The sequence below is a fragment of the Pleurodeles waltl genome, chromosome 9 (genome assembly GCF_031143425.1).
Source record: "Pleurodeles waltl isolate 20211129_DDA chromosome 9, aPleWal1.hap1.20221129, whole genome shotgun sequence".
NCBI lineage: Eukaryota > Metazoa > Chordata > Amphibia > Caudata > Salamandridae > Pleurodeles > Pleurodeles waltl.
The window spans coordinates 391,778,204-391,799,454 of record NC_090448.1 but is presented as its reverse complement, the minus strand read 5'-3'; the positions used below and the strand labels follow the sequence as shown (position 1 = coordinate 391,799,454).

At 44.8% G+C, this 21,251-nt stretch overlaps 1 protein-coding gene across 5 annotated transcripts in view; it reads right to left on the bottom strand.

Annotated features, from left to right (window-relative positions):
* The window catches only part of LOC138259377 (5'-3' exonuclease PLD3-like), a 106,611-nt gene that overhangs the window by 64,692 nt on the left and 20,668 nt on the right, over window positions 1-21,251 (bottom strand). For 4 of the 5 annotated variants that reach the window (XR_011198712.1, XM_069207074.1, XM_069207076.1 and 1 more), the window contains exons 4-8: window positions 21,144-21,245; window positions 17,345-17,443; window positions 16,376-16,548; window positions 14,120-14,303; window positions 8,264-8,375 (exon numbers count right to left, since the gene is read on the bottom strand). Coding sequence is in view for 4 of the 5 variants with exons in the window: in XM_069207074.1 (XP_069063175.1) it covers window positions 8,264-8,375; window positions 14,120-14,303; window positions 16,376-16,548; window positions 17,345-17,443; window positions 21,144-21,245 (670 nt within the window). In the remaining variant the exon portion in view is untranslated. The remainder of the gene's footprint in view (window positions 1-8,263; window positions 8,376-14,119; window positions 14,304-16,375; window positions 16,549-17,344; window positions 17,444-21,143; window positions 21,246-21,251) is intronic. The other variant, XM_069207077.1, reaches the window with a different exon arrangement.

The window sequence follows — 21,251 nt, the reverse complement described above, 5'->3', positions numbered from 1 at the left end:
ATTCACGGCTATAAGCAACTTCAATATTGTCAGGATCACTGAGAAGATCAATTATCAACCCTCTATAGCTCAAGTTACCACACTAAACCCTGATCCAGAACAATACAGGAAAGCCCTCAAAATTGCCCAGAACAGCTCAAGAAACAAAACAAGACTAGAGGCCAACTCAGTATGTCTCTTGACACCAAAGGAGACCGATGGACTATATTAAGGAGCACCTAATGAAACAATAAACCACCGCAATATATCTTAAAGTACCAAAGGAGATCAGTAATCACCTAAATAAAGAGTGGAACATCCAAGGAGACATGGCACCAACCGAATGTATCAATCATGAAGGTTACAAGGCACCTCATCAATGTTGGGGGCACCTGTTCATGCCAGGCACCAATCGAACATATCCTGCCGCAGGATATGTTGGATTGGTGCCTGGCATTAATAGGTGCCCCCGACATTGATGAGTAAAATCTTAAAAGTCATTGATGAAGCTGAGCAAGCTCTGGTTCCACAGGTGACAGCAACACTAAAGATTAATGCAGATGTGATTTGCACCCCTTCTTTCAGACTCATGCATATTCAGACTAAAAGGATTTTTCTCAGTACAAAATAGAACATTAAGACAGAGTGTATGCATAACCAGGCAGGTCCTGCCTCTGAAGCGTACCCGTGGTCTTTCAGCTCTTCAGTTCTCCACTGCAAGCTCTCACATACTTTCTCTTCTCTGCTACAAGTTCTGATTACGCTCACAAACCCCTGCTCTACTGTGCTCCATGCAGCTGCTTTCAGGACTCTTGGCTTTTCTTGCTAAGGGCCCCATTGGGGTACTCCTGAGTGCCTACAGTCCTTTCACTCTGGGGGTCCAGCTGAGGGCACCCTTCTAAACCTTACACAAGGTCACTTTCCTTGAAAGTCTTACATTGGGCTTCATCAAAGCTGCTCACCAGCGCCTTTTAGTATGTTCCATCATTGGTGCCCCTGTTGTCTTTCACCAGTCTCCATCTGAGAAGTCTTTTGGACTCTTTTCCCAGTTAACCTCCACCAGTGTTGGGGTGTTGTGCAGTCAGCTTTTCTGTTCTGCCCCAATTTTTAAGCATTCTAAATTGTTGTGTTTATCACCCTAGTATCTCACATATACAGATAACGACAGCAACCACTAGGGCCCAAAGCTGACAGACGTAAAGGTGAAGTACCTTTCTTAGCAGCACCTTCGCTATAAGCAGGATGAGACTGCTATGTTTATCTGGGGGCCCATTGTAAAGTGAAAAATTAAAATGACACTAGAGTGCTATATAACCTTCTAGAGGTGAGATACGATCTCAAGCAGTTTTATCATGCTTATGTGGCAAGCTTGTGTTTTATGAAATATAAACAATAATGTTTGTATTTATTATTTTTATTTTATATTATCGGTCTGCTCTTTGTCCTTGTTTTTTAATGGCCTTATGTGAAAGGAGAAACACCCCTCAGGTTTGATTCCACAAAGACGACAACCCAAGAATGTTTTGAACATCCAAAACTCATCAACCAAATGTTAACTTAGATTCCTACCCCAATGGAAAAGTGGCATAACTGCTACAAAATGAGTGGTCAATCTGAAGATTCTAGTGTGCATTCAACACAGCTACCAGAATCCAGTAACTCAAGATAGGTCAAGAATAGGCCTACTATGTCAATGTTCAAACAAAGAAAGGGCTACTGGTGACACAGGGCGGTGCACCTTAGGAATGTCCGTGCGAGTACCAAAAATCAGAGATCCAAGTCTTCTGAATGGCTCGTGGAGGACGAAGTTTACAAGGGAAGCAACAGTCTGCATTAGTGAATGCATTTTTGGTCTGTCTCTTGTACTTTTAAACCACTACATGTCCAGTTCATTCGGTGCAGAAGAATGGTTTAAAGGGTTCTGAGAAGAGAGTCCCTGTGCTGGAACAGATGGGCACAGAGGAGGGAAAGAAAAGAATTACTGGTGTCCCTCTCTGGCTGGAGAAAATTGATAACCCTACAAAGCAAGGGGTAATATGGTACAGGTCACGAAACTGCAGGTTCACCACAGTCACAATTCAGGAATTACTCTGCCAGAGCTCTTCTAATCCTGTGATGACCTTTGATGTCTGAGTCGGCTATAGCCATTTTGGCAGCAAGGTCCTCACGATTCTTGGTCAGTTCACTTCCTCAAGAAAAACTATGTGGATGCTTCTCCCAGCTGTGCCTTTATCTTGACCCCATGGTCAGCGGTCTGCTTCTAACCATACTTCTAGGACTACAGATTTGTCTTGTTCTTGAAAAGGTTATAGGAGTAAGACTTCTTCTAAAGCACCAGGCTTCCTCCCAGGGTTGGGTCCCACCATCAACTTTCAAAGTCTTGTTTAAGGTCAAACATACATCTTATCTTATATTGCAGAGATTCTCAAAAAGGCCCAGACACAAACATGGACCTTGTGATGAGGGTGAGTTCTTACTCAATTAAGAGGGGCAGATGCAGGGTGGTGTAAACTGAAAGGTGATCCATGTTTAAAATGTGTACCTCAGGCTGTCTCCACAAAGGAGAGGTGATGGCAGAATATGCCAAAGGGATGTGTACTCTAAGGAGAACAGTTTAGATGTCCCAAGTTTGGTACTGTGATTTTAAGACTGCTTCAAACAAAGAAGAACTGGGAGGCCACAGATACCAAACATGTAGTGTATTAGAGGAGTGATGGGCTAAGCATTACAAGCCGCTGTATACAATCTTCTGGGTGATTTGGAGGTAGAGTTGTCGATGTAGCTAAACACATTTCAGGCAGTACATTTTTCTTATGGTTTGGCTGAGAGTGTGGGTGGATTGCCTAAACCCTCCCAGACAGGTAACAAGGGGCCAGATGTAGCAACAAACCAAATTGCGAGTTGCACTTTGCGAGTCCATCCGACTCGCAAATTGCAACTCGCAATTTGGTATGCAGTACGGTGTCTCAGACACCGACTGCGACTCGCTATCGGGTCGCAATGACCCACCTCATGAATATTCATGAGGTGGGTCGCAAATTGCGGCCCCATAGCGAGTCAAGGCACTCGCAAACATGGAGGCCTGCTGTAGTCAGCAGACCTCCGTGTTCGTGACTGCTTTAAATAAAGCAGTTTTTTTTCTTTTAAGTGTAGCCCATTTTCCTTAAAGGAAAACGAGCTGCACTTAAAAAAAAAAAAACGAAACCTTTAGTTTCGGTACCACTCCCTGCCCTGAAAAAATATTTTTGGGTCCATTCACAAAGTGGAAGGGGTCCCATGGGGACCCCTTCCAATTTGCGAGTGGGTTACCATCCACTTGAAGTGGATGGTAACTGCGATGCCATTTGCGACCGCATACGCGGTCGCAAATGGTATTGCATCCCACTGCGAGTCGCAAATAGGAAGGGAACACCCCTTCCTATTTGCGAGTGGGAAATGCATTTTGCAAGTCGGTTCCGACTCGCAAAATGCATTTCTGCATAGGAAACTGCGTTTTGCGACTCGAAAACGGCAAATTTTGCCGTTTGCGAGTCGCAAACAGTTTCCTACATCTGGCCCAAGGTTCCTTAAGAGAGAGTTTCACAAAGGAATGTCATGTCCAAAAGGCGATGTGATTGGGTAACCTCATTCTTGCACTGCTGTCACTTTGTCTTGTTGGAGGACATCATCTGCAAAGCATATGCATGTTCTTTCATATACTAGAAGAGCATACAAGTACCATACATGATACCACATACGCTGTGGGAATTTGAGAACCGTAAATAATGAGGACTGAACTTATTTTACATAAAGAGGTGGTGACTCCTCTCCCAAGGGGTCAGGTAACAAGGATTGTGATCCTCAGTAGATTTTTAGCTGCTCCCATCTGTCAATTGTGTGACAGCCCACCTAGGGATGGGGTATGTAGCAGGAGGAGTCACCCTGTCCTAGGGCTGGCTGGAAGGTATAGTTGATGTGCTTCCTGTCTAGAAGGTCCATATCTTCTGCAGCTGGAAAAAATATGGAGTACCGTCTGGGAAAGGGCTGCTTATCAAACACATTGAGGTAAAAATAACACAGCAGGGAATATAAAAAAAAAAAAAAAAAAAAAAAAGTTGAGCTCGCTAGTCCATGATGGTACTTTCACCACTATAAAGCTTCCATCATTTACCCGGTTTAATCAATTGTATGTTGTGAAATGTGTGCGTTAAACGGGGAGCTCCCATGTGCTATAAGTATTGTTACCTTCAAAGGAACACAATGGAAATGGCACTAGACAATGGCTTCCCAGTGCCTGTCGTGCAGCTTCCCATGTGGTCTGCACCTCTGAACGTAGACCACATCACCTTATTGCCCATGTGTCTAATTTTGGACTGGTGTCTCCAACTAGCCAAACCTCTTGTTTGACCAGTTACATCCTCTTTCGGCTTCGCCAGGGAACTCCCTACTTGTGCACAATAAACATCATACCCAACATTCAATGTCTGCCCTGTCCCTCCGCCCCTCTCTTAATAGTAAAGCTACAAAAACCCACAAAAGTACCCACTGATCTTGTAGATTGGGAAGATCAGATGTGAACAAACAGAGAACACTTGATTGGAAAATACCTTCCTATCAGTGACCTGAAGATGGATAAGTACTAGTCCTCTGGGACCAGACTTGGTAACACTCTGGCATTCTATTCTATTCATGTACGTTTCTAAAGTGCATAGCTACCCAGAAGGGCCTTCCAGTGCTACAGACAATATGTCACTTGCATTGCCCTGAGTGTACACGTTAACTGTAAAGAGCAGTCTTCAGGCACCTTCTAAATCTCAGTTCTGATTCAATCTCTCATTTCCACTGGCACAGCCTTCCAGAGTTTGGGAACGATGAAAGCAAACGAGCGTCCCCCACACCCCTAGTTTTCTTGATCCTAGAGACGGCAAACAGTCGTTGGTTAGTGGAGCACAATGTTCTCATAGGGCTTTAACAATCTCTATCAGACAAGGCCCCTTCTTGTACATAGCTCGATGAGCAAGACAAAGGCCCTCGTTATGACATTGGCGGCAAATGCCGCCTACCGCCACGGTGACGCCCACCAACATACCGTCGCCGTGGCTACCAGCCGTCAACCGCGTTATGACCGTAGGCAGAATTCCACTAGAAGGCTGCCGCAATTCCGTCGACAGTCATCCATGATATGGCCTGGCGGTGTTCTGCTGGCGGACGCTGCTGCTGGCAGCAGCGCCGCGTCACGTCACGTCACCTGCCGGAAGACCCCGGTGGAATGCGTGTGTGAGTGAATGAATGTGAGTGTACGTGTATGTTGTGAATACATGTGCTACAATGTATGTTAGTGTGTGTTGCGGGTGTGGGTATGTATGTGTGCATGCATGGGTGGATATGGGTGTGTGTATATGAGTGTGTATGTGTGTGCGTGGATGTCGGGGGTGTTGGTGGGGGGGTCGGGAGACGAAGGGTGGGGAATGACTCTGGGGAGGGGGTGGGGGAGACCCCTATCAGTGCCAGGGAAGGAATTCCCTGGCACTGATCGTGACTACCGCCATGGTTTTCGTGGCAGTAAATTTGACACGAAAACCATGGTGGTAGGCGGGGTCATAATCCCGAGGGTGGGTTCGTGACGGCCGCCTGGCTGGAGACCGAAGTCTCCAGCCCGGCGGCTGTTACCACCCTGGCAGATGGAGTGGTACATTGGTGGTTTGGCTTGAGCCAAACCACCAATGTCATAATTTGGGGAAAGGTACCACCAGCCTGTTGGCAGTACCTTTCCCCAAAGACCGCCGTCCGCCAGGGTCGTAATGAACCCCAAAGTGACTTAAACTGGATCCTTAAATATACTAGGAGCCATTGCAAGGCTGTGGGCAACTGGTACTAGGGAATTTTTAGAAGGATCCGAGCTGCAGTGTTTTGGATTACCTGGGAGTCTTTTCACAACAGATTTTGGACTTTCCAGATTTAGAGTGTTTCCATATTCTAGCCATGATATTACCAGACCCTGCACAACCACTCTATGTGAGGGTACCGGCAACCATAATAAAAAAAAAAATCAGTATCTTGAGTAGGCTGAAACAGTTTGATGCCAATTTCCTGATTTGGACCTCCATAGAAAGTTTGCGATCGATCCAAAAACCTACGGCCTTGACCTCTGATTTAGGGTTAAGCTGTAGGCCGTGGTTGTCCGGCCTGCCCAATTCTTGCCAACGTGCAGGATTATATTCAACCACTAGAGTTCTGTCTTCTCTCTGGTTAATGTTAGACTGCTCGCAGACATCCAGTCATTATGTAGGTTGGACATCTTTTCTATATGGGGAAAGAACGAGATAACGATTTGTGGTCAACTGCGTAGGATACAACCGAAAGGCCATAAATCATCACAATCTCTGCCAGTGGAAGAACATACAAGTAAACTAAAGTGGGGCTCAATGACAAGCCTTGAGGAACCCCCCATTATAGGAAGTGAGTTTTGAACAGCATGGTTTCATCACACACACTGAAAAGTTCTATTTTCAAGAAAGGGACAAGCCATTTAAGCACCATCCCAGAGATACCAGCTTTCTGCAGCCTTTGAATCAGGACAGGATGGAAGACGGTATCAAAGGCTACGCTCAAATCAAGTAGGATCAGTGCTGCTGACCTGCTCTGATCCAGGTTTCCTCTCAATTCAGCAGCTGCAAACAGAGCGGTTTCTGTGCTGCCTACCGGTCTGAATCCAGTCTGGGAAGGATGCACAAGGTCATTTGTCTCAAGAAATAAAGAGATTCTTAATTGCAAACTTCACCAGGATTTTATGTACTCCTGGAAGGAGGGAGATTGGTCTATAATTTTGACACCGTAGGGGATCGGCGGATGGCTTTTCAACAGGGGCTTAACATTGCCATGTTTCCATGTTGACACAACAGTTCCAGACTGTAATGAATAGCTGAACATATCTGTCAAGTTGGGCATTACTACTCTTAGCCCTTTGATCATTGTATCTGGAGGAGCTGGGTCCTGCGGGGAGCCTGTTTTAACTGATGGTAAAATCTCTTCCGTGACATTTCTGACAAGGCATTAGTTTATCCTTAGCCGCACTGATTACATGCAGCGTCTGGGAAAGCTTGATTATGCCACAATCCCCAGAGACTGTAAGGAGGATGTTATTTACCTTTTTCAGAAAGAAATTGTCAAGCATGTTGCACCAAGCCTCAGAAGGAGGAGGGCCTGATTGATTTTTGGCTGGTTTAATCAGACTGTTCACCAAGTTGACTAGCTCATTAGATGAGTTCGATGCCGTATTACTCCTAGTGGAAAATTAACTAACTCTAGCTTCCCTAATTGCATAATGATATTTTTTTCAATGGTTTCTTATATTTGTCCTTTCAGACTTTAATATAGCTATTTTTCTCCATGCACTTTCCAGTATTTAGCTACTGTTAGGACTCTACAGAGAGCAGGAACATAGTGCTTCACAGGACAGGGACCCTTCTACTGTGACCTAGGGAGCTTTGAGCATACATTTTCTTGGGGCTAAGATAACCCCCTCTTGATTTCATCATGTTGACCCCTAGAGCAGAATTAACCCAGCACCCTGGAGTAACAGTATCTCTAGTGTAGTAGCCCTCGAGGAGCTGTAGTATTCTCCTTTTTCATCTAGGGCTGCTAGTGTGCCATCCAGTGAATAGCCCAGGTCAGGCTGTTGTTGGCTGAAAGATTGACGCCACTGACTTCAATCATGGGAGTCTCCATTAACTTTATAAACTGCGCAACCTCCGCCCATTTAGAGCCTCCAGAAAGGAAGAAGTTATATCATTAAGGCATCGTACTACCTCCAAGGAACTTCCCTACCCTTCCTTTAAACAACTATCTTTGCCCTAAAGATGTTAGAAATCTCTGTGCAAATACAGTAAACTTAGTGCTCGCACAACTTTGATGCAGAAATTGCAACAGCTTCAAAAACTGCTGTATATGCCGTCCATTAGCAGTCACAGGGGACAGGAGCACCTAAGCCTCGCCCACAGGTTGTTACCCTGACTGACAATTTAATGAAGGGCTGTATTTAAATCTCTACGTACAGTTCACAGAGCACATTGCAAAGCAGAATCTGAATCATTCACCAATACAATTTGGAACAAGTCAATTTTGCAGTCTTCTACAACACACCCTTTACTGTCTACTACCAAGCAGCACCCATCTTCCACCTTGCCATGCTTCAGATTCTATTTTGTGATGGACAGCTAGAAGACAGTAGATATCCAGTGATAAGTGTTGTGTAGGCACAATTAATTTTCTCTCACTACTGACTTAGGAGCAGAGTAAGTCTTACCTTTCCGCGTCAGCATGATGAGGTCAGTGGTATTCTGTGTACCATTCACAGCAATGTTTAACTTCACTCCACGTGAGGACAGGTCCATGAGCTTCTGAAGCACCTTCTCCCCCTACAATAAACATTTGTGTTACAATATATTCTCTTGAATCCTATATCCTAGCTGGGATTTTTCTAACTGTACATACGAGAACTCAAGACAAATAAGTTACTTACCGTTGGTAACGCTCTATGTGGTGGATACTCTAACTGGAGGTTCCTCACCTTCTGAATATCCCCAGGTTCAAGGTGCCCTTGTAATAGCTCCTGCGTGCCAATATCACTCACCATAACTAACCCACCCACCTTTGGAATGACGACATAAGTTGCACATATTCACCACCTCTGCATGCGGACGTCAGTTGTCTCAGATGTTTTCATGCCTATGGACGTGGAGCATGGTTGACAAGGCCGAGATTGTATAGGCAGTGTGCAAAAACTAACTTGAAACCCTATTATTACAGAATGTCCACTCCAGAGAACAAGAAGGTAGGCTGGCAGGCGGTGAGGAAATTGCAACTAGAGTATAGCCAGAAAGAGTGCAAATGAAGGTAAGTAAGTTATCCTTTTGCTGGTTGTATTTTTAAGTGCAGATTCCTGGTCCTCTAAATCATTACTAAAGTAATGTCACATACAAGGAGTTGGGTCTGATGAATGAACTTACACCAGGAATTCCTGCACAGCCAAGCAAGCAAATTGACCCCTTTGGCAGTCTAGAGAATCAATGCTATAATATTCATTAAAACTAAGGACAGATGTCACATTGCCCCTAGGAAAATGTCCAAAATCAGGACACCCTGACCTAGGTCTATATTGGCGGTCTTCACCCTTGTGGAGGAGGAACGTTTCTGGCAAGGCATCATACATTTTGATACAAAGGACAATCCACAGTGATAAGGTTGATGTTTGGACTGCTCATCCTTTCTTTGTACCAGTGAACCGAACAAATAGTTAACATCAACGCTGTATTCCTTAGTCCTATAAATATAGAAGCTATAGACACACCATGAGCACAATCTGTGAATTCTCTCCTCTACTCTAGGTGGATGTGGTGGAGTGTGATAGACTACTCCAGGTGGAAAGTTTACACCTCTTTCAGAAGAAAAAATGCAAGGCTCTTACGTTCAAGCTTGCCAGGGAAAAAACGTAGTACACATGGAGGTGAACTGAATAAGCCTGCAGCTCACTGAAGTGATGGCAATGAGAAACACAGCCTTCAAAGTCAAAAAGACTCTGTGGAAAAGCTCAAAGGGAGCATATGTCAGAAAAGTTAAAACTAAGTTAAGGTTCCACTTGATCATAATAAAGGGAACAGGGGAAACATTTGAAAGTCCTTTGAAGAAAGGCATCACAACCCGAAAACTTTAATGAGGCTCGATCACGCAAAGAAAGAAAGACTGAAATAGCTGAAGCTAACTTAAGCAAAGCCTTGCCAGCCCAACGACAATGCAAACAAAGGAACATCAGAAAGTTTAAACTGCAGAGGATCAATTTGCCTCTGCTCATACCAGGTGATAAATTTAGCACAATGGCTCGAATATATGGACTTGGTGGAAGGACAAAAGGCAGTCACCATCATATCCATCAAATCTGATGGGAGACAGAAACCTCATACTTGATTCTGTTCACCCTCCACTCAAGCAAGTGTAGACGTTTGAGATTCAAATGTAGAACTCATCCTGCTGCTGGGACAGCACATCCTCCCAAATGGGACACCAAAGTAGAGGACAAATGCTCCGGTGAGAAGATCTGAAAACCTGATCCTCTGGGCCCAAAATGAGGCTGTCAGAATGTTCTCTGCTCTGTCTCAGCCACCTTTCTTCAGCACCCACCGGCCCATAGGCAGATCAGAGGTGTAAATGCATTCAGCAAGCCAAAGACCCCCTGAAGATGGAATACATCTCCTAGAAACCCTGAAGGAGGATCCCCACGCTCCCATTGGACAAATATTATCTGCTTCTTTCAGGTGCATATGGCCCTAATGATTGACTAGGTGGCACCAACTGAGTTAATTTATCCTTAAATTGAGAGATTCCGCCAAATGACTGGGCAACAAGGAGATCTTGTGAAGTGCTAGCCAGCACCTTAGTCCGAATGCCTTCATAGAGAATGTGACCACACACAGAGCTGCAGGTTTCAATATCACACAGCAATTGTGTTCTCAATTAGCACCTGGATCAATCTTGATAGAGGACAGAAAGGATTCGAGAATCAGCCAAATGGCACTCAGCTCCATAATAATTATGTGAAGGCGGACCTTCATATCATCCAGGTGCCCTCCAAGCATCATAAACAACAACCACCTCCGGGAAGTGTTGGGAGAAAACTTTGCTTTATGTCAGACTGGAGTGCGCCATCCACCGCTATAGGTCCTGAGCTGCCTTATCTGACTGATGCTCTCTGAAAGGCACTCCCAATAATGGGCCCAATGCTGATGCAGTTTCCATTGGAGGGTCCAAATGTGTCAGTAAGTGGAAGACACTAGCAGAATGCAAGAAGCGAGAAGGTCCAGCAGCCTCAGAACTCGAAATGGTTGAACAATAGCTCTTGCATCAAGGACTAAGATCATAGCCTGAATGTGCCGGACTCGCTGACAAGGTGGAAAGTCCGCCAACGTGACTGTGTCCAAGAAAGCAGTGATAAGGGGCACTCTCTGCAGATGTCGCAGATAAGAGTTAGACTAATCAATGGAAAACCTGGGGTGGACAGCAACATCATTTATGGAGGTGGTCCCAAACTAGGAGAGGTGAGCCCTCCTTCAACAGTCATCGACCTATAGGAACAGGCGTATCCCGACCTGAGAAGATGGAGTGCAAACACTGCAATGACTTTTGTGAAAACCTGAGGGGCCAATAGAAGGCCAGATGGAAGAGTGGAAAACTGGAAGTGGTTTGATTCCACAACAAAAGAAAGATAATTCCTGTGGTGGGTGAGGGGATCATTTAAACGTTTCTTCTGTCCTTAACAGCCAGGTTTTTCACAGCAGTAAGCAATATTGAACACTGGCCATCTGACCACCCACTCTAAATTGGGCATGCAGTTGAATGGCCAAAACTCCGAAGGTCCTTACTCTGCTGGGTGTATATCAGCGAGAGAGAGTAAGGTCCATCTCTGACATACTTAAGGCCTGCCTAACTGTTAATCAGGTGGGCAGAACTTCAGTTTGGGATAGAGGGTGCTTCATCACCATTGCAACAGAGTTCCTTTTTTTTCAAACTCTAAATCAGCACCTAGCAATGGAATAATTCACTCCAAAAGCAGAAATCATCTTTGATCAAACTGCCACGACATGGTGAAACAAAGCCTTGTTAAATAGCTTCAGAGGCTCTGAAGTGAAAAGGTCAGGTTGTAAAATATAACCTTAGTCTCTGCCCTCTGAACCACTACTGCAAATTATGTGCTTTCTTCCATCTGGGTCCCACTGGCAAATCCAGGGCGTATTCAGAGGCAGTAGCAAAGCCACCGAATTTTATAAGTCAAGGTGCAAACCAGTATCACTGTAATGTAGGTAAGTACATTATTTGCCAGTTGTGCCTCATTATCATGATGCAGGACTGCCTTATGGTCCTGTACTGCATCTTTAAAAATCCTCCATAATTTAGAAGTACATTCGCCAAGACAGAGAAACAAAATAGGAGTTGTCCTCAAAATATGGTTACGCTTTGTTATAGTATAACGTGATAAAAGGCTACTTCTATCTGAAGATAAATGCAACTCGTGTCGGAGCCGAAACCAGATCCAGAACTGGCACTACTGTAGTGGCTTGCAGAAGACAGACAGGGACATGGCCCAGCACGGGAGAGGGCTGAACTAGCATTAATTCACTATGTTTTTTCTTCGAATTGTTTATCAACATCGCCTACGTCTTACTGAAGAGGGTAATCTGGATAAGGACCAGTCTCAAGACCTAGATTGGGACTGGCTAGGCTTCTACTGACTAGGAGAGTACAGCTTGGCTTCCCGCTCCTCGATGGCTCAGGGGTGCACCTTGGAGCATTTGTCAAAAGATGAAGAACCATGTTTGGTGCCGTGGAACCACAGCAGACCTTGTGTGGGGAGGTCCGTAGCTAGCATCTGTTTCTGGCACACACACTGTTTGGGTCATATCGTCTTTGGGGTCTACACCCCTACACACTGTCGAACAAAACATGATGACGCAAAAAATCTTTAGTATAAAAAAAAAAACTAACAGTAGGACTGGAGATCCAGGTGTGCATCGAAGAGCATAACAAAGAACTCATGTGAGCACAAGGGGGGAGAGGCCTATATGAGTCCCTTCTCATCATGTCCAGTAGCATAATGGAGTCGTAATAGAGGCTGATGGCGCCACCAGTCGGCATTCAGGAGCTAATGCAACAGTATCCTGATCCAGTCTGGCACCAAAGTTGATTCACCACATGAGAAAACTGCTGTAAGTAGTATCCATCAGAAAATTGCTTTCCTTTTGTATATTCTTATGATGCCAATTTGGTTTCACAAAAATAAGTTTGCGTCAACCTATTGTTTACAGCTCCACCACCAGTCTCTTCATTCCTAAAAAAAAAAAAAACTCTACCTACATCATTTACCCAACCATCACACTACCTATTTCAATATTATCTCTATCCACATCCATGTTGTAAAGACAGCTAGGCATAACAAACTCATTTAGTGAAGCCAAGTCTTCGACTGCTCTTTATACTCGGTGTTTAGAGAATGTCACTGATGATGTCACAACACCAAGCAAGTGCTATAGTCAACAGAGCCTGACCCTGCTCTCTCTGCAAGAATGGTTACACAGGAAGGGCTCATCTTCAGTGGCATGAGAATGAGAATGCCTAGTCTCGTTCTAAGCAAAACGTAGCATATCTACAAACCATATCATACAATATGTGCCTCATAGTACACAAAGAAGGGGGGAAAAGTGAACTGGATTACAGATGGATATGTTTTTGGGGAGTTGGGTAAGTTCCCTACAGTAGAAAGGCACTTGCTTCAGTTCCAGCTATTCCTAGGCAACGTGGAGGTAATGGCACAAACAAAAAACATAAGCTGTCCACTTTGTGCTCAACTTTATTGTGGAGAGCTCAACTGTATTCGTCGTGTTTGTTTAAACTGTTGTAAAACACTGCACAAACTCAATAATTACAGAAAACAGATGGTTCACAATTAGTCCAGTGAGTTAACGCCCTCAGTCCAGTGTCTAGTGGCTTGCATCCTCTACAAATATGTCTCTCAGCCAAGGCCACCTTTGACAGAATTCTAAGTTCTCCGTTTGTGGTGGCACCTTCTCAAAGGCAGCAGAAGGGCAGACTTTTAGGGTCGTCCTTAAGGGAGTAGGATGGGCAAGCTAGCACTTTAATGGGTCATGTGGAAAGGCAGGTATCCTTCACCCTGTACTTTCCTTAAGGACTTTCACTCTCTCTCTCTGCCCCCTCCCGCCCTATTCCATCTTAAAATCTCCAGTAACTACTCTCTAAAATGAGATCCTTCAGCACATGTGTCGCCTCAGTCACCTTTTTGTCTCTCCTGTCACCTTTTTGTCAAGGACCAAGCATGCATCCTTCTCTTTCAACTCTCCATTACATAAAATTGCAACCTCTCTGTCAAGTCTAGATTTTCACTTTTTAAGGTGAAAAGTCTTCCAGTCCTGTGATTGCTTTTCTCAACTCTTTGGTCTCCTCCCGCCCATGTATGTCCATTGTAATCTCTTAAGTCAAGCTGTCTTGCACCCAGCATCTCCTCACTCAGTTGTTTATTCAAGGGGTCTAGCACTCTCAATGTCTAGCTCAAATCCCTTCAGTTGGGGAGCCTTGCGCAGCATCTCTCCACTCTTACCTCTTCACTCGAGGGATCTTGTACCCCTGTGTCGGCACCCTGCAGAGTGAAGTAGAAAGCAGCAATGTCCACACTGCTCTGGGCGCCATCCATGAGATCCATCCAGGACTGGTACACAGACATGTGGACAGGTGCTTCCGGGTCATAGGTTAAACCATCTGGGATGCTTTCCACGAGAACAAAACTATAACCAAAATTAGGGAGGCAAGTGAGAAAGGAGCGGTTCATGGTTGCTTAAATACTCTGCACAAATCTTCCTGTCAATTTAAAAAAAACGTCAGATGAGGGAAATATAGAGCATTCTCCTGGGAAACGATTGGGGGCTTCAACAAGGCTTAAGGCGAATGTGAGGGCAACCTTTTTTGCACCATTTGGTGCACACGACTGATATGTAATTGTAACCTCTGCACTCTTAGTCATGAGCTCCCTACATTCATAGTTAACAGGAGCACGTCTACCCAGCAGAAAACACCAGAAACCGTTTCAAAGACAATACAGAGTGATGCCAAATACCCACAGGTGTCTTACCACGCCACAGAAGTCCAACTGGTTATGATTCCTCACCAGCAGAGGCTATCTCAACTAGGCTGGAGATTTAGTAATGGAGGGTATTTGTTACTAAGAGTACACTGAACCATTTCAGAATGTACCTGCTTTAGAGCTTGTGTCCATGGAGTAGCTATTGTCACAGATATGTAGGATAAGCTTAGACACCGTTCCTCTTCTGGTGTCTATAAGGACATATCTTTGTGACGTGACAAAAGCTGTATGTCTCTCAAAGAATCGGGCTGTATACCTTAAAAAAAAGCAAAGCCTCCTGACCAGAGTAGCTTTCGAAGACAGTGATTGCTTTTGGCATTTGTCTACCATGGGTGATAAAGATCAAAAGAGCTGTTAAGAGTTTGGGGGATGCAGACCACAGCCATAAATTGGTGGATGTCCCATTCACTCTAAATAGGGATGGGCAGGAAATCGTTCTGCGTCTACCAAACCTTAAATAATCTGGGGTGTGGAATTCCAAATCGCCCGAAGCCCTGGGCTACTGTTTGGGGTCAAAGACAAGTCTTCATATTTATTTAGTCAGCAGGAGAAATAGTCACAGCCAACTGCAACAGAAGCCTTATGGCTGCAAGTTTATACTGCCACAGTATAGCTATGAGAAAGAGGCCTGTTTGCTGCAAAGGCAGATTATGCAACCATGTATGTTCAAATGGTCAAGGTCATGGATGGCAATGACAGGGAACGGACATTGATAGAAGCACATTATCAAAGCAAGTTAATAAGTGGCTGGCATAGAATATACATCTTCCTACTTGGTATCCTCTTCCTGCTCGATATCGAGCAACATCAAAGCAAATGATTTAAAGAAGGCATTTCTAGAGAAGAAGTGAAAGCTAGCATACTTTGTTACATTTTGCAAACATGCAAGATGAGCGCAGTGCATTTCTATACAGCACTGACCCTAATAATAAAGGCTTTGTGTTAAACATATATAATAGTTTAAACAAAATACTTGTAAAAATGTACATCTTGCTTTAGTTCAAGACACTCCTTTCACAGATCTGTATTAGATACTGGGAGATAAGGGCTTGTGCTTTAAGAGGCTGGGCCTACTTGTCCAAAGAACAAAGTAAACATGAAAACTTGTTGCCGTTGACCCAAACAATATGTCCTGGGTGTCAAGCAATAGGAAATTCACACACCCCTTAATAATTAACATTTGTTGTTTCACACCTCACTTCGCCTCTTCTAACCTCTGTAAATAAAAGATGTTACTATTATCCAGTTTAATGGAACACAATTAACCAACATTGTCAGATTAAAGGGCGAGTCTTTTCTTCGCTGGGAGTCGAACACAAGACCTCAAAATTAGAGAAAACATTAATAGATGTGTTCTGGGGAGGGTCCCTTACCTCTTTAAACTACTAATGTATGTGTGCAATTTATGTTAAAACCCAATAAAGAAAAACACTGGTTCACGACTGTAAACACTACCCATTATTATTTACAATTGAGATGAACAGGAACAAACATAAAGTAAAATGAAGCTGGGCTTCTGAAAAGAGCTTGAGGATCCCAACAAGCAAGAGCCAGATATCTAAAACAAGACATTGAGCGACAAAGACTTGAAGAACCATCACACAGAAGAATCAGTTCAATGCATTAACTCGTTGGTGGATTGGGCAGAGATGATGGGTTGGTAGCAGGTAAGGACTACCATACCCTGGGGTATGTATGTGTTTGTCTGCATATTACCTGCAGTCAGATGTGCACGGTTCCTTCTGAACTCCCCAAAGGTGTGAAAATGAGATGTGACTAGGAAACTCGGAGAGGGACATAGGGCAGCCCAGCTTCCACAGGTACCAGGCAGCAGGCAGCAGCAGCAGGCAAGGAAGGAGGAAATAACAGATCCAGCGTGTAAAAGAAGTCTGATGAGAGAGAGCGAGAGAGGCGATCAAAAAGTGACTGGCAACAAAAACTCATATGCAGTGCTTCTAGTAATCCCTCTTGCGCATTTTTATGTTCTGAAAAAGTCAGTAAGTCAACAACGTCCAGAGACTGCACTGTGTATAAAATATGGCTTGCTGGTTTGAACCCTCAGGGGAACTCTTAACTGGCTGACATCACTTTTATTTTCCTTTGACGCTTCCCTGAGTTCCCCCCTCCAGTCCATGTGTTTAGATATTATGAGAGCTGCTCTTCTAAATTGGTTTTAGAACTGAAAAGCTCGAGATAGGAGGAATCTGACTGGCACTCCGCCTATCAATTCACGTCCATAATTGTTGTCAATAACTTTCATAACTTTATGCATGAAACTAGACATTCAAAATTTTCAGGCATTAGATTTTTGTGACATCCTGCTCTAGGTTAGCCTGACACAAAGCACTAAATGAAGCTAATTACAAATCTATAAAGATACACAGAATCCTCAAAGACTTACATGACTGTCAAATACAGGATAAAAAAATACAGTGCAAAACCCACAAGAAAGTATATTGCAGAAATCCAGGGAATGGCTGAATTGCACGAACTCTGATGGTTGGCTCTCGTGGTCCTCCCTTAGGCCTCTTTAGTTCTGGTGCCGGGCTCCACTGGAAGCGGCACACTGGTCCTGGGAACCTTTGTTTGGGTCCTTGGGTCTTGAGTCGGACTGGTTCCCATGGTCCTGGTGTTGCGATTCTTTCAGCTATGGGTGACATTTGTTACACACACACACACATTTACCTTTTTAGGCTTGATGGGTGTCCTACTCCGGCCCACAGCAGCAGGACGAAGAAATCGGCTGTCCTTTGTCCACTGCTTGCGGGGGTCAAGAACCTCCACCTTGAAACATTAGAATGGAGCACAGGAAAATTAGGTAATATCTTTTTTGGAAGCTGCCTATCCAAGAAATGCTAGGCATATAACTTTCAGAGGGTACATAAGCTAAGAATGTGTTGCAGAAATGTTAAACCAGTAGTGCATGGGGAGCCCGTTCCTAAGGAGTATGGCTGCCAGGCGACGAAGGTGCAAGACGCAGCTTTGGGAGATTCGAAAAAGTGTTGTTATGTGGACTGAGGAAGCACTTATTTATATTATTATAGAGGTTTATTAATTATGCATTTACATGATGTCCTAGCACTAGTAGGAATCATGTAGTACATTGTAGATACCTTTTTAAGTGAATAGCTATGTTATTAGGCGTTTTCTAGAGGTGAGATGACTGTTAATCGTGCAAATCAAGTAGCAAGAGTACCCCATGTCTGCACATAAAAAGAAAAGGCCACCATGCTGTGCTTTTTGCTATTTAAGGATCTTCAACAAGAAGAGTCCGGGCAGGGTGATACTAAAGGTTTCCTAGAGGCATGTGCCCAAAAAGTGCCTGTTCGCTAAATGGATAGGCTCTTAATACAGAACACCGAGCCATTAAATGCCAATGGAGCTGAGCAAGATGGAAAGTGATAGATGAATAGAAGGCCTAACAGTACCCAAGCAGCAGTATTATGAATGAGTTCGAGAAGTAGCATTTGGTATTAAGGGAGCCCTAGAAATAGACTTTAATGAGAAGAGGGGGCTGTAGGGAAAATAATTTGTGAGTAGTAGCAGGAAGAACTAGAAGTGGATTTATTTTTATACTTGGGTATCCCATTTGTAGATACATCTATCTATGCTGCACCGACAGTCAGAGGGACTTGACTGTATTGGTTCAGGAAGCTGGCTATCTATGTAGTGTACCAGTCTATGGGGACACTATGCAGATAGTCCAGGGCGACCCTTTTTGGCTGACACGTGTTAAAATAATAACCCTAAAAGCTCTCTTTTGTGGTAGTGTGGGTAAGCAGTTAGGCTTATTAGAGGACAGTGTTACGCATTTACTGCAAACACACAGCCAGTAAGCGAGGCACACAAAATAAAGAAATCTGACACTAATTTATAAAAAATAACAGATTTCTATACGAATTTAGACACCAAGATCATCAGAATCAGGTAAGTACTTTGAGATATAAATTTTTACAGTTTTCGAAAGTTGACAGTGCAATTTTTGGGTGCGGTAATGTTATCCTATAGGGGAAAAACGTACTGCATTTGGGCACTTAGCAGCGACTTATGGAACTGTTGTCCGGGACTTAAGGTGTGTATGGGCAAGGTTCAAGTTCAGACCAACAGGTCACTTCGGGAGGCTATGGTGCGTCTGGGTGCAGAGGTGTTACAGCATTGGGTGTCCCATTCACTTCAAAGGGAAACGGTTCAGTCACAAAGATGCTACAAGCAGGGACTTTGGGGCAAGTCTGGCTGAACCAACAAGGGGTCGCGGGTCTCATGATGCTCTGGGATGTAGGGACACCTTTGGTCCTTTTCTCCTCAGCCGGGATGGCGGGGTGAATAAGTGTCCTGAGGCATCAGGTTGTCACCGCAGACACTCGCAGTGAAGGGTGCCTGCACAAAGATGCTGCAAGCAGCATCAGGAAGCCCACAGTTGGCAAACACAAGGTGGGCTTCAGATTTGGAGGGTCAGAGACCACGCTGCACCGTTAGCCCACCTCAACTCATTTTAGGGGACACGTGCCATGTTGCTTTCTGGTGTTGGGTTTAGGCAGTCCAGAGTCCTCGCAGCTCTTCTGGAGTGCCTGCAGGATGCAGGAGAGTCGCTCTGACTTTCCAGGGGAATTCCTGGGCATTGAGTGAAGGCTGGCCAGGCTTTTGGAGGCACAGGCAGCTGCAGAACAAGTCATCTTTGGCGTTATTGTCGAGGACAGCAGGCAGGCCGGCAGGGTTGGCCCCAAGTCAGTCACTGGTCTTCTGTTCTTGCTTTTGTGACTCTTCAGTGTTCGCTTTCTTCTTTCAGGTCGGCAGGATCTGATTTTCTGGTGCCAGGGGCTCACCTAAATGCTAGATTTAAGGGTGTTAAGGGGAGTGAAGGCTAGTAGCCAATGGGCTACTTACCCCTGTGGTCACTACACCCCCTGGATGACCACTTTCTCTTTTGGGGAGTGGGCATCACCCTGTTCCGGTATTCCTAATCCCACCACACACAAGAAGGTGTAATCCCCAACTTCAAATTCCCTTCAGGCTGGTCACCCTATTGGTATGTCCAGCCTGGCAGTGCAACACGCCTCCTGCATAGCTAACTTTCCTACTTGTCCTGGTGCCAAACGGGCCTCAGGGCAGGTAGGTACCTCTCTCAGGTCTAGGGGAAGCTGGGGATCGCATACCAAAGTGGGCAGGCACTTTGAAGTCACTGGTCTTGCTATGCAGATTTATTAGCCATCCCGTTGGCGGAGGTGATAACACCTCCTGCCAGAGCAGGCATTGTTTCTGACCTCGGATAGCAGGGGCTCTCATCTCCATGGGGTCAGAAACTCGTCTGTGGTGGCAGGCTGGTCAAAACCAGTCAGCCAGGACATCAGAGGACCAGTAGGTTCCAGGGAGCACTTCTAAGGTGCCCTCTGGGTGCATGTCATAATAAATCCAATATTGGCATCAGCATTGATTTATTAAGAGGAGGTGTTTGATACCAAACACCATTATTTTCTGTGCAGTCATCAAATAGCTGGGTCACTCATGATGACCAGTGTCCAGTACATGTTTTAAGATGGCTGCCCGGTTACTTGTAATATCTAGCAATAGAACTAGACATCACAGGGGCATATCTGCTCATGCAGCCATGCCCTCACATGTGTTATAAGGCACACTGCCTCAGGGCTCTTAAGGCCTGCTGTGGGGCAACTTACAGATAATACCTGCAGTGACTTTAGCATGGCACACAATGAACGTGCCATGTTGTGTTTTCACTCAGAGTCTGCACCCCGACACGCAGTCTGCGATGGCAGGCTGTTTGCAATTTTATGTGTGGGTCCTTTAGGGTGGCTTAAGTTATGCTGCAGCCCCTTGGGGGATGACGCTGCAAACCGAAGAGCAGACATTGCTATGGTTCAAGGCTTCTTCAACTGTTGAACATAAATGCTAATAGGTGACTACTGCAATAAGCGAATCTACTTATTAGACAGCCCTTGATCTGAGACAGGAGATGAGGATGAGCCTCCTAATGAGTTTTTGGCATGCGGTGGAAGTAAAAAAGTGAAGTGGCATTTTATGTCATCACTACTTCTCAATAACAGGGTGCGATACATCACTTCTACTGTCAGATCATGTGATCGCACTTTCTTTCAGTGCAAAAACTGCTGACATTACTACCTCTCATAGGCTATAGCTTTATTTTAGAGACAGTGACATTTCTTTCCACGGTGAAAGGGTGAGTTGCGGTACTTTTCCCTCAGTGTCAGGAGAGAGTCCTATATTTTAATAGCAATGACCTAGCTGCGTCCTCTCAGATAGGCGTACTGAGAGCACTCGCCCGCAGTAGACCCCCCCCCTTTACGAGTCGTCAGTGAGTCTCAGTAACACACCTTCCTCCTAAGAGTCATCACGCATTCTCCCCAAGTGTCATTAACATAATTCCTCGTGCCAGTGGGCTCGTTTCTCCCAATGGAATAAAGACAACTTCCGAAATGTTAAGGATGCCACAGACTCCACGGGTGATTACCTTTTGTGGTTCTGTCAGGTTCTTCTTCCTTGGCACAGCGGGGCTTGGTCGGACCAATTCACTCTCTTTAGGTTCTACCCGACTGGCATAAGGAGGAGCCACCTCAAA